The sequence below is a fragment of the Denticeps clupeoides genome, chromosome 4, assembly GCF_900700375.1.
Source record: "Denticeps clupeoides chromosome 4, fDenClu1.1, whole genome shotgun sequence".
In the NCBI taxonomy this organism is placed as follows: Eukaryota; Metazoa; Chordata; class Actinopteri; order Clupeiformes; family Denticipitidae; genus Denticeps; species Denticeps clupeoides.
In genome coordinates, this window is record NC_041710.1 from 29,200,478 (window position 1) to 29,217,268 (window position 16,791).

A 16,791-nucleotide genomic window follows, 5' to 3' on the forward strand; every position below is an offset into this window, starting at 1 on the left:
TGAGGGTGCGTATATATTTATTATCCTTCTTCGGCAGGTCAAGCGGAAGTGGAAGAAACGGAGCCGTTCCAGGCAGTTTTTAAATGCCACCGAGGGAGCGAGACTCCACTCCGCCGCTCTCGTCCCGGCCACAGATTACACAATGCCCTGGAGGCTCGCTCGCTCTCCCTCACTCGCCCGCTCTGGGGGCCCCCCTCGCCTTTCATTCGCACGCCAAGAGCAATCAAATCGCCCTGGTAACCGGTGGTCACGTGACCTGCACCTGTTCCTCTGGCTGGACGCCACTGGCTAAAGCCATCTGCTTGCCTCCGAGTCTCTCAGAGTCCCCCGCTCTCTTCCTCTCCCTCCCTCCCTCCCCGGCGCTTCTCAAAGCACCTGCAGCCGCACCGTTTCTGCGGCTTTGGGTTTCAGATAGCCAGCGTTTCATCCGAAGAGGGGGAGGGAAGAGAGAGGCGCACAAAGGGGCGGCGAGGGGAAAGGGGGAAAGGGCCGGGAGGACGGCAGGGGTAGGAAGAGCACTTGTGGGCTGGGCGGAGGGGGGAGGGAAGATGACAGGGTTGTGCTTTCCAAGGCTGACCTTTCTGAAGCGCAGAGGGCAGGCGCTTCAGAGCGTGCGCCGTCTCCTTCAAAGGCCAAGCTCCTCCGCAACCGCCGCAAATAAAAAGCCGGCGCCCCTCCCCGGCTTCACCACATGATTAAGGAGGCAGAAGGAGTGGAAGAGGGCGACGCCGGGGCGTGCTGTGGCGTGGTTTTGTGGGCGGTGAGTAGCGAGCGAGCGAGCGAGGGAGAGAGAGAGAGGGAGGAAGAGGGAGGCGAGGCGGGGGGGCAGGGTTAATGGGACACCTGCCATCACCAGCAAGATGAGTCATCTTCAGCTGGACCCCCACTCCCCCCACAGCGCGCTCTCCAACAGCAGCTGCTCACACACACACACACACACACACACACACAAACATAAACATACTGGCAGGGCAAACAAAGGAAAACGTACGGGGAGGCAACACCGACAAGCACACACATGCCACAGCGGGTACGCCGAGGTGAGGCGTGGAGGTGCTCGGAGCAGGTTCTCCACCCGCTGCCGCCCTCCCAGTCTCCGGTGGAGGAGAAGGAAGCGATTCAGCCGCGGAGGGGCCAGGGGTGGACCGCCCGCGTCGTCAGGAGGCCGTCATTTTGGTGCGTGAGCACGTGGCGCCACACCTCTGTCGCGAAAGCAAGGTCAGCCGCAGCATGACGGGGTCTCAGGCGGAGTAGGTGGTCCAGAACAGGTCCACCGCGAGAGGAAGCGTGGACGAGGCCTTTAAGCCTGTTTACACCACCGGTTTCGAGCTGCCTCACACAACCGCAAACTCACAGAGAGGAAGGACACAGATATGGCCTGACGTAATGCTTCCTGAGAACTGATGTCCGCAGACCACAAGGGGACAGGAACCGAAAGGTCTGGTGGCCTTAGGTACACAGGGCCTAGTTTGTTTTGGGGACGGCTCTCTGGCAGGAAGGTGTTGGAGGAGAAATTGATGAAAGTAGGCAGATTCATTTGTATGAGGAGAAAAATACATTTTTTTTTTAAAAGGCTTATTCAAACGGAATTAAAGAAAAAGAAAAATGGTAAACGGGCTCATCAGGAAGTCGGGGTACGGACGGCGAGACGGTGCAGGCATGGGTGACTATTTGGCATGCAAAACGGTCATTTACACAGCGCGTGCACAAACCACACAAGCCGAGGAAGGACTGCCGTGCACAGCTTTGATGCCGGTTGAAGTGTAAACACTTGCCCTTGGGTGTGGTCAGAAGACAGGAAGACAGACAAAAATACGAATAGTACTGCTTTCAAGCTAGATAGCAGCAATTACAGGCGCAGGTGGGGGGAAATTCTGTCCAGGGTCGTCAGATGGGCTTTAGTCGCAAGCATTTACCCAGCATTCAGCGCGCCGCGCTCGTCTGAAGTCAACGTAGGCTGGGAAGTTGCATTATTTCAAGGAGGCCTTTACATTTCAGTCGGTCAGTAAAGAGAAAGAGAAATGCAGGGCCCTGGCCATGATTCATGAGGGTGCTTTGTTGCCCCAGTGCTGTTAGCTACCACTTTAAATAGAGATGTCCCACGCCTAGCACGCAAACACAAACACATGCCCCACCCCCTCCCGGTGACCTAGTGCTCTGGCCCTCGGTGACACACTGCCGAGGTCCTGCTGCAGCCGGCTTCCTGTGTACCAGAAAAATCAGGCCGGGGAGAAGAAATGGAGAGGGGGGTGGGGCATTCCTAAGCCAGCTCATGTTACTTTATCCACAGGGGGAGGAGGTGAAAAGGAAGGGGGAGTAAAAAAAAGATGGTGAGACCTAATGCCGCACATTTTTGTTTCCCAAATTAAAAAAATTCTGCCCGTGTCCTCTTTGATTCCATAGAATTTAAAAGTCACCACAGGCCATTTCACCTCAGTACTCAGACCAAAAAAAAAAAAACCCAATAAAGAATAAAAATGTTTGTGAGAATCTGGACTCAGGTCTGCTACACCAGGATCTGGGTTTGAGTTAATGGTAATAAATGGGAGATGTTCCTATATGCGGATGATGTAATTACACGTGCGCATGTTGTGTTTTGAATACCTGGGCTTCTTGGCGCTCTTTGTCTTCGGGGTGGTGGTGGTGCTCTTAGGCTTTTTCTCTTTGGGCTCTTTGGGGGTCTTGGGTGTTTTCGGAGTTTTAGGAGTCTTGGGCTCCTTGGGCTCTTTTTCCTTTGGTTTCTTTTTGCTCTTTTTCTCCGTGGGAGACTGGTCCAGGCTGGGGCTCAACATTCCCTCGACCAGGTTCTCTTGGACGTCTCCAGCCTCCAGGCCAAGGCCCAGGCCACCAGCCTCCCGCATGTCCTCCTCACCAGCTTTAACTTTCTTCTTCTTCTTCTTTTTTGGCTTTTGGTCGGTCTCAGTGGGATGCTGGTCACAGTTGGCTGGCTGGGGACTGAGGCCTGAACCCGGGGTCTTGTTGAACATCATGTCAGCTGAAGGATCTGACGGGGAATGCTGTCAGGGAAATAAAATTAACAAATGGGTTTAATTCCATGTTTTGATGTAAGACCTGCATTTGACAGGAATAGTACAGATGGTGCAATTAAGTAAATAAAAATGCCGTTGGCTGGAATTTTATGGCCAAGTGCTAGTGGTGGTGATTATGATGCTGGCCTGAGCCAGAAGCAGAGCGAGGTTCACGTTGAGACGTCCAACGCAGCATTTGATTTCGCTGCAAATATAAACACTCTTTGCTGCTGCTCAATTCTTGCAGGTACTTCCCATAAACCTCTGTGGTCTCAGCTGCACTTCCTCCACAGCATTCAGCTGAACACCACACCCCCGGCTGCTGCTCCGCTCTCCCCCCACTTTCTATCAGCATCTCGCACACAAAGCCAAAGCCCAGGACTCAACCCCGCTCATACGGTATTTGCAGAGAGAGCTCTTCCTCTCCTCCCCTCCCCTCCCGCTCGCCCAGTCCATGAGACAGGCTGACAGGAAACACACTGGCAGATGTGGTGAGCATCCAGCTGCCCAAAATCCCAGCAGCAGATGGGCCGCAGGCATTATGACACTAATAAATTATATCTATACATTTAAAGGGGAGGGCTGAGCGGTGCATTTTTAAGACATCAGCAAATTTAAAGCAATATGTTCCAACTCTCGGAAGACATGCAGATCTTGAAAAGATGAAAATACTGGGAAAATGTCAAGGGCAGGTAGGATGCACCATTTTGCACAAAACCGAAAGAGATGAAAACAAAACCTCAAATGTGAACATATGTGAAACTGTTTCTGTGCCAGGCATTTAAGAAAAGAAAGAAAGAACAAAAAGGAGAAGAAAAAAAAGAAAGAAAGAAAGAAAAGGTTCCAGAAAAATGCAAATTTCCTGTAAACACAAACTCAAAAACAAACTGGGTGCTGTGTGCATGCCAAACAACAGCAAGGTCAGGAAGGTGGGGGGTGAGAGAGGGAGCGAGAGAGCATTAGAGCAGTTGGATTGGGAGGGGGCATTACGGGGGGGCGTGGGGGTGGGTGGGTGGTTGGGTGCTCCTTTAACGGATAAATGTCTCGTCTCTTGCCAAGCCCCTGCAATAATCAATTGCATGAATGACAATGGGGCCTAGCACACACGCTCTCTGCATTTCTAATTTGACAGCAGCGGTCCAGAATACGATATGGTCAATATAAGGTTTCATCCCTCCGAGGAGGCAAAACTGACGTGTCAGTTAATCTAACAGGCAAAGTGCTCACTCTGTGAGCTAAATAGCCCCCCAAAAAAGGGGGGGTGGGGGGCTTTCTACCTCCACCTTGCAAAAAAGGCGCGTTAGTCTAGAGACAAACATCTTCATTATCTGATAAAAAATAAGGAAATAAAAGGACCCGTGCTCGTGGTCCTGCTGCAGGGCACCCTTTGACAATCCAAACGTCATTGACTGGCATACATTTCTTCTGATGTTCTGCAGTTCAGCGCTTGTAAGCGCTTACAGCCGTGGGGAAAATGCTGCACGTGTATTGGCTAGCGCCGCGATCCCAATAGTTGCAGAGAGCCGCCGCAGGCATTGCTGAGGAGCTCAACTCTGCCACATTACGGACCCGAATAAAAGTTCCGTTAATTCTTCCAAAAGTACCTTGAGACCGTATCCCGGCATGGTAACTACAAATTGAGACTACAGAACTAGTTGTATTAGGGTGTCAAAGATCACGGGCTCCTGAGAGTCCAAACCTACCCAGCCTAGAACGGGCTGGACTACAGTGGGGATTTAGCCTGGAATGCAAGTGGAGTGAAAGGAATTCAAACCAGCTGGGCCTTCTCTCATGCATCTCCCTCTTTTAGAACAGCACTGCACTGGTCAACACTGACCTGCTGCTGGCCACCCTTCATCAAGTCTGAAGGCTGGCTCTATAATGATGTCGTGAGGGGCTGAAAGAGGAGATGATTTATTTGATTATAAATGGATGTAATCAGCTCATCTAGAAGACTCATGGTTGAGCATTATTTGAATGATCAAAATACAAATCTTTGGACCTGTTCACCACATGATCGTTTCATAAGATGTGTATGATGTATATATAATGTATGATAAGTTGACAGCACAGAAGGCTGGAATGAGAAGGGGTACTAGCCTCCAGGAAGACATTTGGGAACGTCTAGATAATTATATGCATCCCATTTTGGGAGACAGGAGTGGATTCTACCAGATCGGTATTCTGGTCGTCACGTGGTTCAGAGATAGATTATGCAATCCTAGCTACAAGACATTTTAATAAATACATTAGAAACGTTGACTAAGTTACACCTTTAAATACCAATTTAAATCTACTAAAAAAAAAATAAATAAAAATTTGGGATAGAACATGCAATTAAGCATTTGTAAAGTTTAAACTGTACAAATATTTTCCCAACCATCTTGCCTGCTTAGCAGCCAGGATGATTACGCCCGGGCCCAGCTGTTTCAGAAGATACGAAACTTGTAGATCAAACACCACACTCGACTCACTCATTAATGAAGCGTGGGCAAATAGACATGTAGATTTAAATAAATTTTTCCTATTTTACTTTAGTGATCTTTAAAAGTGAAGTGACTGTCATTGTGAAACACTGCAGTACAGCACACGGTGACACAACGAAATGTGTCCCCTGCTTTTAACCATCACCCTTGGTGAGCAGCAGTGTGTGGGGACGTTGCTTTGCTCAGTGGCACCTTGGCTGTTTGGGATTCCAACCAGCAACCTTCTGATTACGGGTCCATTTCCTTACCCGCCAGGTCAACCACCGCCCCAGCAGCCTGTAATCCTGTTTTGCTAACACAGTTCTTGCCTAATTAGAGATTACTGATAATTCATGGGTGATAACCAATTTGGAGAAATAAAGTTTCACCTAAAACCTATTAAATCAACAAAGGAGAGGCTGGTAACATTTGTGAGTGCACAATAGCAGCGAGGAGACCAAGTGGCACCATTTATTTATATATATATATATATATATATATATATAAAAAAAAAAAAAAACAGAAAAAGGCACACACTGGATGGAATAAGGGCGACAACTGTGCAACCATGTATGAATGGGTCACTAGAGAAAGAGGCTTTCAGTGCAAAACAAGCTAATGGCACCAGGAGCACGTGATAAGTGTGCGTGCGCACACACACACACACACACACACACACACACAGTGACTGAGAGCCGCCAACTTCCCTTCCCCACTGGCTCCCCCTCCTCCACGAGCACCACCTCCCTACAGGACGCATCCTGCTGTACACCATTAACTCACGCATGAGCCCTCCGAGACAGACAGGGCAAACAGAGCGGGGCGGGGAGGGAATAGGAAGAGGAGGAGGGGGGGAGAGAGAGGGCGTGCGAGAGAGAGAGAGAGAGAGAGAGAGAAGCCGGAAGGGCAGCAGACGGGGAGGAGAGGGATGCTTAGAAAGAGCAGGAAAGGAGCGTTTCCCCTTCAGAGAGAGGGGTATGGGGGGATGGGGGTTGGGAGATTAGCACGGTGGCGCCTGGATCTTGGGGAGGGCCAGGATATGCGCTGAAGAGGAAACAAATGGCTGTAAAAATTCATTTCCCCACACACCCAGTGTGAGTAACACTAGATTCCGAAAACGCGGCGCGAACAAGCTCGACGGCGGGAGCGCGTGTAGAGTGAACGTGGAAACGAGGGCTGGTGTGGTTCGGTGTTTGCGTGAAGGAGCGGCCCAACCACCCACCTGTATGTGAGGCACTTTCTGGCTGGGTGGAGGCGAGTGGTGCGGCGGAGCCCACGGCTGCTGTATGGGCGTCGAGCTCTGGTGGTGCGTAACCAGGTGTGCGTGCTGCGCGGCTGACTGGTTGTGCACCTGTGGCGGCGGCTGCTGCTGCTGGAAAGGCATCGACGGTGACTGCAGCTGTGCCGGCTGCCCTGGTCCCGGTCGCTGGGTCTGCTGGGAGAGGGGCAGCCCCTGCTGCTGTGGCTGCTCGTGGTTCAGGGCTCGGGTCTGGGCCCTGTGGTTCGGGGAAAGGGCGGCGTACATCTGGGGCGAGGGCTGGTGCTGTTGGTGCAGCGGCTGCCCCATCGCTCTCATGCCACCCGTTCCGGGCTGGTGAGGGACGCCGGTGTAGACCCCGCTGCCCACTTCAGGACCCAGGCCTGCACTAGGGGGGCGGCAATGCTGGGGTGGAGGGGGCGTGCTGGCAGGGGTACCCAGGCTCCTCATCGGTGACATGGACGAGGGCGAGCCGTAAGAACCCTGTGGAGGCTGTAGGTGCTGCTGCTGCCCTACGGCTTGGGGCTGACCCGGGTGCATAGGCTGGGCGTTCATTTGGTGAAGGGGATTCTGCTGCTGGTGTAACGGCGCCTGCTGGGGGCCGGGGGCGGGATACCGCTGCTGGGGGCCGCCCTGGTTGGGGTACCGCTGCACCTGCGGGCCGGGGTTGCTGTTGCTGCTGGTGCTAAGGCTCATGCCGGGGCTCATCCCTGAAGGGTTGGCTAATCCCTGATTAAGGTTGCCGTATGGAGGGTATGGCGGGTACTGCCCTGAGCTGCTTACAGTGTTAGGAGCCACTGGCTGGCTGTGCATGTTGTAGCCCATGTTCTGATGAGCTCTTCCGCCCATGACCGGCTGCTGCGGTTGCTGCTGCTGCTGCTGCCGGGAAGGGCTGGCTGGAAAAGGGGTCTCCTGGTGGTGCGGACCCATGCCGGGCCGTTGGAGGAACTGCTGGGGGGCCTGCTGCTGGCGTTGTGCCGCAGGCTGCTGAGATGGGTGTCTCATGGGGGGACCGCTAGCGCTTCCCATGTTGGGGCCCTGCTGGAGGGCGACGTGGCCCATGAAAGGGGTCTGCTCCTGGCCCATTCCCTGGGGAAAGTGGTTCATCCGAGGAGGGGTCTGCGTTTGGCCGTGGCCTTGCATCGTGTAGTCGCCGTGACCCATGTATCCAGCCATTTGGTGAGAAGCGTGACCCTGCGGTCCGGGGCCACCATGCTGAGGGGGCTGCTGTTGCTGGAAAGGAGGTCTGGTCTGTTCAGCAACCTGCACCACCTGAGGAGGACCCCAGGCGCCACCACTTCCATCAGGGAAAGACTGGGCCCTTGCATCCCCCTGAGTGCCAGGATAGACATGGTGTCCACTCCCGGCAGGTCCACTGGCGTTGTGACCAGATGGAGCCTGGTGGTATCGTGACTGTGGAGATGACATACCGTTGACCGGTCCATTCGCAATCATGCGGCTGCCCTGCTGCGGGTCGATGGGGTGCATCTTGGGCTGGTCATACTGGCCGAAGGGGTCATAGTGGTGGGAGGGAGGAGGAGCAATTTTGGGCTGCCCCGCTGAGGGGAGATGGAGGCCAGAGGAAAGCTGCCCATAGCCCTGGTGCTCGTGGCCCATAGCGTTACCCTGGCCTTGAGGAGGGTAGCCACAGTCGCTCAAGCCCTCCAACCCATCGGAGAAGATATTCCCATCTTCCCCGAAGAGGCTCATCATGCCCGGGTCAGCCATGACCCTTATCGGGACGTGGCACTGGGCCGATCTTGAAAAGCGGGACAGGAGAAAGGGGAGGGGGGCGTATACGCTCACACAGGGGTGGGTGTCCTCAAAGCCAATAATCCGCTAACTAATCTGCAGCATGTCACTCCATATTTCCTTAATTCGCTCAAAGAACGCAGCGTCAGGCAAAGTCAAGTTACAGGACCTGGAGAGAGAGAGAGAGAGAGAGAGAGAGAGAGAGAGAGCGTAAGAGACAAAGTTAGCAAAGTCTCCCAACTTTTTTTTGTCACTTCAACCTCCTCCCCCCACCCAAACACTGCCCATTTTCTTTTCAAACAAAAGGGTGAGTCTCAACACACCGAGGCACCGAGCCCAAATTCATTCATTCTTTACAATCGGGCTGCTGGTTGGTGAAGAACAAAGCCACCGGGAGGGAAGCAGCAGTTAAACAGCAGCAGCTGCCAGACCAGGCGGGCAGATGTGGGAACACAAGCAGGCAGCCCACCTGCTGAAGCCGGGCTCTGAAACTGACCCTGGGTGTGTGTGTGTGCGAGTTGGGGCTAAAGAGACGCCACACCGACGGAGTGTGCGAGTTCTGCCCGTGTTGCACACAAGCGGGGGTGGAGTTTAACTCTTTATCTATGAGGATAGCTGTGTGTGTGTGTGTGTGTGTGTGTGTCCTTAACCTGACTGTCCCTTGAGTAGTGTAATCAGATGAGCTGAGGGAATTATGGAGATGTGAGATAAAGCAGGCGCGGAGGGGGTTGGGAATTTCAGCCTTGTGTGCGACACACACGTAAATGTCCCTGTGAGAGACACTCCGGGTGTGCAACGCTGTTTAGGGGGTGGGGTTGAGGAATGTTTTGCTCCAACTTCTTAACCCTCCCCTAACCCCCCACGACCAATCCACCGCACCTCCTCCGCAGGTCACCTCTGTGCCCAACGCCACCCCCAACGCAATTTCCACCTCACTCGGGACGTTTCTCAGTCCCTCGCATACACACACTCGCAAACTAGGCCGTTTATATTCAGGACAGCAGCTCCTACTGCCATGGCCGCTCCCGTTCAGAGCGCCAATGTTGCTGCGGTATACACAGCCATTAGGCCAGCGACCGAAGCGCCACCATATCCCTTCAGCCGAGCCAAGGTCAAGAAGCCAGAGGCGCAACGGACACGCAGGGAAAAAAAACCATGGCATCGTAGAGAAGAGGGAGGGTAGGGAGCAGTTGAAGGAAGGAGCTCCCCTCCAGTCTCACCCCCCCCATGGGCCAGTCATAAATTCAGAAGCAGCGCCCCCCCTCCAACGGGTCGTAACAGGAAAAAAAACGGCAAGTATCAGTGGAGCCAAAACCCCACTTTTTTAATGCATCGCTGTGATGAGATTTGGCGCGTAAGCCGGCGAGGCCTGACCGTTCACCCAATTCTCTCCGGAGAGTGACGGGTCTGGCGCGTGGCCAGGCCAGCCGGCGGGCTCCACGGCGGCGGCGGCCCGGGGAAGCGATCGAGGGAGGCTGCTCACAGGTGCCCAGGGCAGCGACACATAATGGGAGGCGGAAGGGGAACTGGGGCAGACTGGAGTTACGCCGTCTGATCCAAACTCGAACCGGCAGAGCCGCTCAGGAAGTGAACCCTTCTGAAGCACCGCCGCACGAGCCGCACGTTTACACCAACCGAAACTGCATTATGCAAAGTACACTGGAGCTTTTCCAAACCGAAAGGTGAGTTTGCATTGTACCTTATTCTCACCATCAGAAAAAGACATTTTCAGCCCCTTCCATACACATTAAAGAGAAGATCATATATGAGCCCGACGCAGATAATAAAAAGCAGGAGAGACCTACAAGGCATGAAATAAAACTAAATTAAAAAGCCAAGGAGATGCAAACTTGCATGAGGAAACCCCCCAAACGTTCATTTCCCCCCGACAAGCATGCAGAAGGGAGCAGCGAGTCCGCACAATTTCCAACTCGACATTCCGGTTTCATTTTTCAAAACAATAAAGAAAGGACCTGCAGAAAGCAAGCCCCGCCCACAGCAGACAGAACGCCGCGTCTTGCGGAAGGAGGTGGTCTGTTGGGGCTGGTTAAGCACCACGGCTGAATTCTACGTATTGTTTTTTTTTTTTTTTATAATAAAACAAATGTAGCGGACGTTCTTCGCCGGCTAACTTGCTCAACTGTTTAGCGCGCGCTATGCTACATGCTATGTATGCAAATGGTTATATATAAGCTTTCATTTAAAGGTTATGGGTCATCTGACTGTCACGTTGCGTTCACATTAAGAGTCCCGTGCTGTCTGAACGCATTTAGTGAACGAATAAACACACTGGACTAGCGTCCTGGACAGTAGCCCCACTAACGCGGCGCCTGCTTTTCTGGGACCTCCATTAATTGGGAACGTAAGGTGATACGAAACAGTCGCTTGTGCGTTGCTCGGTCTGCGTTTAAAACACACCAGAAGTGTCGAGCTGAATTTACGAGCGCCGATTTCTTGGCTCCGTACGGTTAAGACGGGGGAGCGGGCCAGCTACTGTACAAACCCGGGGCCGCAAGAAAAACGGACGCAGTGGGATTTGATGCCTGGGCCGCCCACCAAGCATAAATAAGCCGTGCGTAGCGAGTAATTAGGCTCAAACTGCTGCAGGGCGGCCATTACTCCACCTCTGTCAGAGACCGGAGCGGCACCAATCACTTTCAAAAACGCAACGTGCCACCGAAACGTCGATTTAAAAAGAAAAAACATCTTTAATCTTCATACAAACGGGGCACCCCGGCGTAAAGTTAATACCATCTGCCCGCGCACCAACCCGCGTTTGCCCCCTCGAAACCAAACCAGCGTGGTGTTGCCAAAAGAGCAGCACAGTGTGACAGCACGGGAGGAGGGGGTGGGGTCACGACAGGGAAAAGACAGAGGAGGGGGCCGGCCGCGAGCAGATGGAGCCAGAGAGGGCCGCCGAGTGCATGCGATTGCCGTCATTAACACCATCAGGCTCTTTAATGCACTCCGCCAGCAAGTCACTGATTAACCAATCCGGCCTCCCCAATTTTCCCATTTCGAGCGCGGCTCTTCAGGAGAGGGCGTCACCGCGGCCACCTGTGGTTGCGCCGCCGTGCCGCCCCTCCTCCCGGCGCGGGAGGCACACGGCCCCCGTTCTTCGAGGGCTCGTTTCCGAAAGCTCACAGACCTGCAGCACCAGTGGCAGCATTCCTTTTATTCCACCCCCCCCCCGTTCTCACCCCCAACGCCCCAAAACGCGGCCGTGGCTGCAGCTGGCCATAATTTATATCCACGGCCCACGCTGGGAGGGAGCGCAGATTGTATGCGTGGCTGGGCTGAGGTGGGGGTCTGCGACGGAGACGCCATTGCCGCTCGCGCGGCCTTTGTGCTGCACACAGGAAGTGAGGAGTGGGAAGAGGTGGCAGCCCTGTTTACATGGAGGACCTGCTAATGGACGAGACTTGACACCACCCCCGTCCAGCGCCATTTGGTGGTCAGTAAGACGGCCACACCGACGTCAAAACCCCAGGCTGCATGACCACGTCACCGGGTACATCAGCAGCGGAGGACGAAAAAAATCTAACCAAACGGGCCGGCAGAGTGAAAACCGGACGTCCAAATCGTCTCCACACAGGTATGTTCAGTCGGGACCGAAGAGCCACGTGAGGCATGGGCTCATCCTTCAGCAAGGGGTGGGGTGTACGCTGAATTTCAAAAGGCCCACGGCCCTCAGGGACCTCCAGTCACGTATGGAAGGGAGGGGCATGACATTGAAATAATATGGCCTGTGAGGGGGGTTAACCGCTCCACTTCCTCAAGGATGTCAGGCTCAATAGGAAGACTGCCATTCAAGGAGGAGGTGTGAGGAGTCTTGCGCCACATTTGCATCATTTTTTTTCCTAAATCTTTGCGCTGAAGGTGAGCAGTTTAGTGCAGCGGTTTTACCTTCTGAGGGTCTGGCTGGACGAAGGAAAAAAAAAACTAAACTTCAACTAGCTGAAACTAGTGAAGATCCAGAGGAGAGGAGAAAGCACTAGAGGAAGGTTCAGAGGGTTATTTAAAAAGATAAATGAAGTAGTAAAGGCTGCTTGACCGACATCTAACCAAATCATATGAGAAGAGGCGTTCACCATCAGATACGGTTTACGCACCAGGATCGTTCCTCCTTCCTGCAACCATCTGTGTTTTCACTAAACCTTCACTGTAGCAAACTAACCTAATCACGACAGAGGCCAGAGAACGCTTTTTCGACCCCAGTGACAATTTACTGAGAGGAGGCTGGTTCTGGTGACACTATCCCGAACCACAGGTGGCATTGGGGAGACTGGGGGCTATTAATTCCCAAATAACGACCACGACTCACATGGCTGCAGACGGAAGTGCAAGAGTTAATTTGAACGAAACACTGGCCGTAATTTCGTCTCTAGGAGGGAATTAGAGAAGGGGGATGGTCAGCAAAGGAAAAAAAAAAAAAAAAAAAAAAAGGCCTGCTTGTTTTGCAGCACAACAGGCCACTGCAGCTGGGAGGGGGAGCTGATGGGGGAGGTAAGGAGGGGGAGGGAAGAAGGGAGAGAGACAGAGAGATGGCCACCGACAACGGAACTAGGCCTGAACTAGAGCTCCAACCACCAACGCCCAACGCACGGCGGACCAAACGTATCAAAAGGTCCAAAAACGGAGAGTAAAACTTGCACAGGTCCAACACGATCAGTGTAAAAAAAAAAAAAAAACATACTGCTTATTACATTTCTACTTGGACCTCTTGACCAACTTAGGAGTTATTTGTGGTGTAAAGATGGAGGTGGTTGGAGCTCAGAGTCAAGGGCATCCACACGAGGTTCTGCTGTAAAAAGTCGTCCAACTCCCAAACTCGCCTCAACCAGAGTTTAAAATATTTTACAGCTGACGCTTGTCTAGTTTATAAGGTCCAATTTTGCAGGTTTGAGAATTTTCTTTTTTGTTGGTAAGGACTTCTGCAGTCACCCCCTCCCCCAAAAAAAGAGGGAGAGAAAAAAAAAAACTTTTGTTTCCATAAACCAACATGGCATACCACCCCGTCCCCATTTTGTGAGCTGTTGTATAACCAAATAAAAAAAAAAAAAGTTACACGTTTCAACAGGGGCGTGTATTTTAAAACAATACAGAGGAAAAAAGCAAAACGAACGTGTTTCATCGCTATTGTTACCAAAGACCACTTCGATACGAACCATGAGACGATTCCCTTCGGGAAAAAAAGGCCCATCGGGGAGAAAACGCCTTTAGATTAACATATAGAAGTTTTATTTTTATAAAAACAAACAAAAAAAAAATCAAAACGTTTTCCGCGGAAAACTTGGGCCAAGTCGAAGCGACACCGGGAATCCAGTGTCGCGGAGGAGGAGGGCCGACAGGCAGGCAGGCAGACGGACATCTGCCGCGCCACACCGGCCCTTATCGGCTCAGCTCGCAGGAGAAGCTGCCATCTTGGGTTAAAGGCGGCTCGCCGAAGCCGCAGATTAACACAGGAAAGGGCACGGCAGAAGGGCGGAATCGGCTCCGCCGACGTCGCCGAGTGAATTCGGGCCGCGGGCCCCCCACCCCCGGCCGCCTGCGGTAGAGAGGGGGTGTTTCGGGGTCTAACTTTGTTAGCCGCCCCACGATGCCCGCGCTAGACGGGGAAAGTTCGGCGAATGAAGAGCCGGCGGTCGACGGCAGGTGTTTCTATCCACATAATAAATAAAAAAAGGTCCGATTTGACTCCACTTTCCGGACAAAAAAAACAAAGCCATAAACTTTTCCTGCCCTCCCCCCCTCGGCCCGGAAAATACGGAAACGGGACGTCTTTTCATTGAAAACGGGGGCCGCCCGCCTCGGCTATGTCCAGGTGGCCCGCTGCGGGAGCGAGTTGTCCCGGTGGCTTGGCCGGCTAGCCGGCCTGCTAGTCGGTAGACAATGAGGACGACGCGGCCGTCGGTGGGGCACTTTGGGCTAATTACGGGTCGGCGGGGACCTTCTCTCCGCCGGGTCCATCCCGCCGTCTGTTACTTTCAACTTACCGAAGTCGGCGCGGTGCTTCGATTCAGCCGCCAGCAACTTTATTTGCGAAATAATAACCGAGGAAAAAAACAACAAAACAAACCAAAACTAGCCGGGCGGACTTACCATCTGGCCCCAAGCAACCCCCCCACCCCGCCGCCGGTGCGTGTCGTCCGTCGGCCGGGCGAACTTCCCAAAATAAAAGCGTCCCGACCCCGCGGAGCCGCCTCGAGGTGCCCCGTGGACTCCGGAGCCCGCGTCGGCGGGGAAGGTCGGGGATCTCCCCGCCCGGCCGGTGACTCACCTCTGCGTCCAGCCGCCACCGCGTGTTCCGACACAATTAGCCTGCTAAGCGGCGCCCCGAGCGCAAAAGTTCGCGCTGTTCAACTCCCGGGAAACATACGAACTGAGCGGAAATAATGATGATGATAATAATAAAAAAAGAAAACTCGCTCACTCATTGCGCGACGTCCCGGTGCCGCGCACGTCGTCCCGGCGAATAAAACGGAAGGCGCCGGCGCTGGATCCCTCGGCGGAGTGGCCGGGAGTGCGCGCCCCGTACAATGCGGCGGCGCGGCGCTGGCGTGGGCTAAAGTAGCCTGTTAGCTTGTTAGCATGTGGACGCGGCTGGTTCGCCGCGAAATGAATAAGAGGGAGAAGACGGAGCGTCTCCGTCCGCGGAAAGTCGCGGACTGTTTTCCAGGGCAAAACCAACTTCGCGACGTCGCCGCGAAAACTGCGCGGCTTTTTCACACGAGTGGGGGCGGACAGCGCCACTTTTTACGCACTTTTGTGTACATTTTGAAGCGACTCGGGAGGGGAAAACGCGAGAAGGCTGCCCCAGTAAAACCAAGTGCCGGTCTGGAGCAAGTTACCACGGTGGAGAGAAGAGGCGCGTACTCACCCGGTCCGCGGGTCACTTTGCGGGCTCCGACAAATTTAACTCCCGTTAGTATTTCCAGAGGAAATGAAATCCCTTTTAGTGCGTTAAGACGGACGACGATGATGATGGTGGTGGGGGGGTTAATATATATATATATTCAAAACTCGGATTCCTCCCGATCGGGGTCGCGGTCCTGGCCGGCGCGAGCGCTGCGCTCTCCTTTGTGTTAATTTCACTCAATTCGAGTTTAATCCGATCGGTCCCGGCGCTCGCTCGCTCGCTCTCTCCTCCTCCGCCGCCGCCGCGCGCGCGCCCGCTCGCCGTCCACAGACAGGGGGCGCGTTCACGGCGCTCGCCACATAAACATGCGCGCGCGCGCGTGACGAGTGACCCCGCCGGGCCGTGACGCACGTGCACGCTGAAGGCCGTCCGCACGGTCCTGCCCGTTTCCACGTAAGATGGACGCCGGGCCGCCTTACCCGCGCGTATCTGCGTGGAGAATCGATCATCGATCAGCCGGACCTGTCGTCGCACGATAAGGACGATGGCACTTAAAGATAAACGTAGATCTTTTAATTCACCTTGCCACCCGCGCCCAAAGCACTTGTCTGCCGACAAGTTAATTGTTAATTATGAAAACTACACAGTCGCAAACTTTCCCTTTAATTGAGATTTGGTTTTTTTGTTCAGAAAGTTTTTTCCCCCCACATTCGCGTCTAGGTACAACAAACAAACAAAAAAAGGCCTGAAATGTGGACACGATCCTTGTTGGCCGCCAACGCGGAACAGTAAAACTAGTCGCGTTACCCGGATGTCGGCGCAAGACCATCATTTGCTCATCTTGAACTTGCACGTACAGGGTTATAAAGCAGCATATGCACTCACACACCGTACATTACCGTGCAGCTTCCGGTAATTCCACCCCTCAAACGGCGAGACGTCCGGTCGTCCAACTGTTCTGGGATCGGTGGTCACTAGTGGAAAACCTTGTCGCTGTAGTTCATACGAGCACACAGACCAGCGTATGCGCAGGTGAGTTTAGAAGGTTTTATTATATATATACTTTTTAGAATTTTTACTTTATTGTGATAGCATTTCATTTTGAGAACACAGCAAATAAGGTTGAGGGTCACAAATTTACTCCAGGTTTGGCTTTTAATCACACCCCTTTCAATACAGACGGATGTTCACCATATACCTATTAACATGACATAGTGCCAAATAAAGCAAGTCTTTACACAATCACTCAGACACCTAAATTAATCTCGATCTGCACTGACGTTACACAGCAGACTTAACAGCAAAAAAAAAAAAAAAAAAAAAAAACATATATGCATACAAAGACGCATGCATATACGTGGACTCCTATGAGAATGTAAGTATAGGCATGTGTGCCGGTGTACATTACTGAATGTACCGGGGTAAAAA

The 16,791-nt window shown here is 53.1% G+C and overlaps 1 protein-coding gene across 2 annotated transcripts in view; it reads right to left on the reverse strand.

Annotated features, from left to right (window-relative positions):
* chd7 (chromodomain helicase DNA binding protein 7) overlaps positions 1 to 15,680 on the reverse strand; it is a 34,850-nt gene extending 19,170 nt beyond the window's left edge. For both annotated transcript variants that reach the window (XM_028976252.1, XM_028976251.1), the window contains exons 1-3: positions 15,385 to 15,680; positions 6,717 to 8,673; positions 2,605 to 3,017 (exon numbers count right to left, since the gene is read on the reverse strand). In XM_028976252.1, coding sequence (XP_028832085.1) covers positions 2,605 to 3,017; positions 6,717 to 8,480 — 2,177 coding nt within the window. In that variant the 5' untranslated portion in view covers positions 8,481 to 8,673; positions 15,385 to 15,680. The remainder of the gene's footprint in view (positions 1 to 2,604; positions 3,018 to 6,716; positions 8,674 to 15,384) is intronic.
* Between the last annotated feature and the right edge of the window lie 1,111 nt (positions 15,681 to 16,791).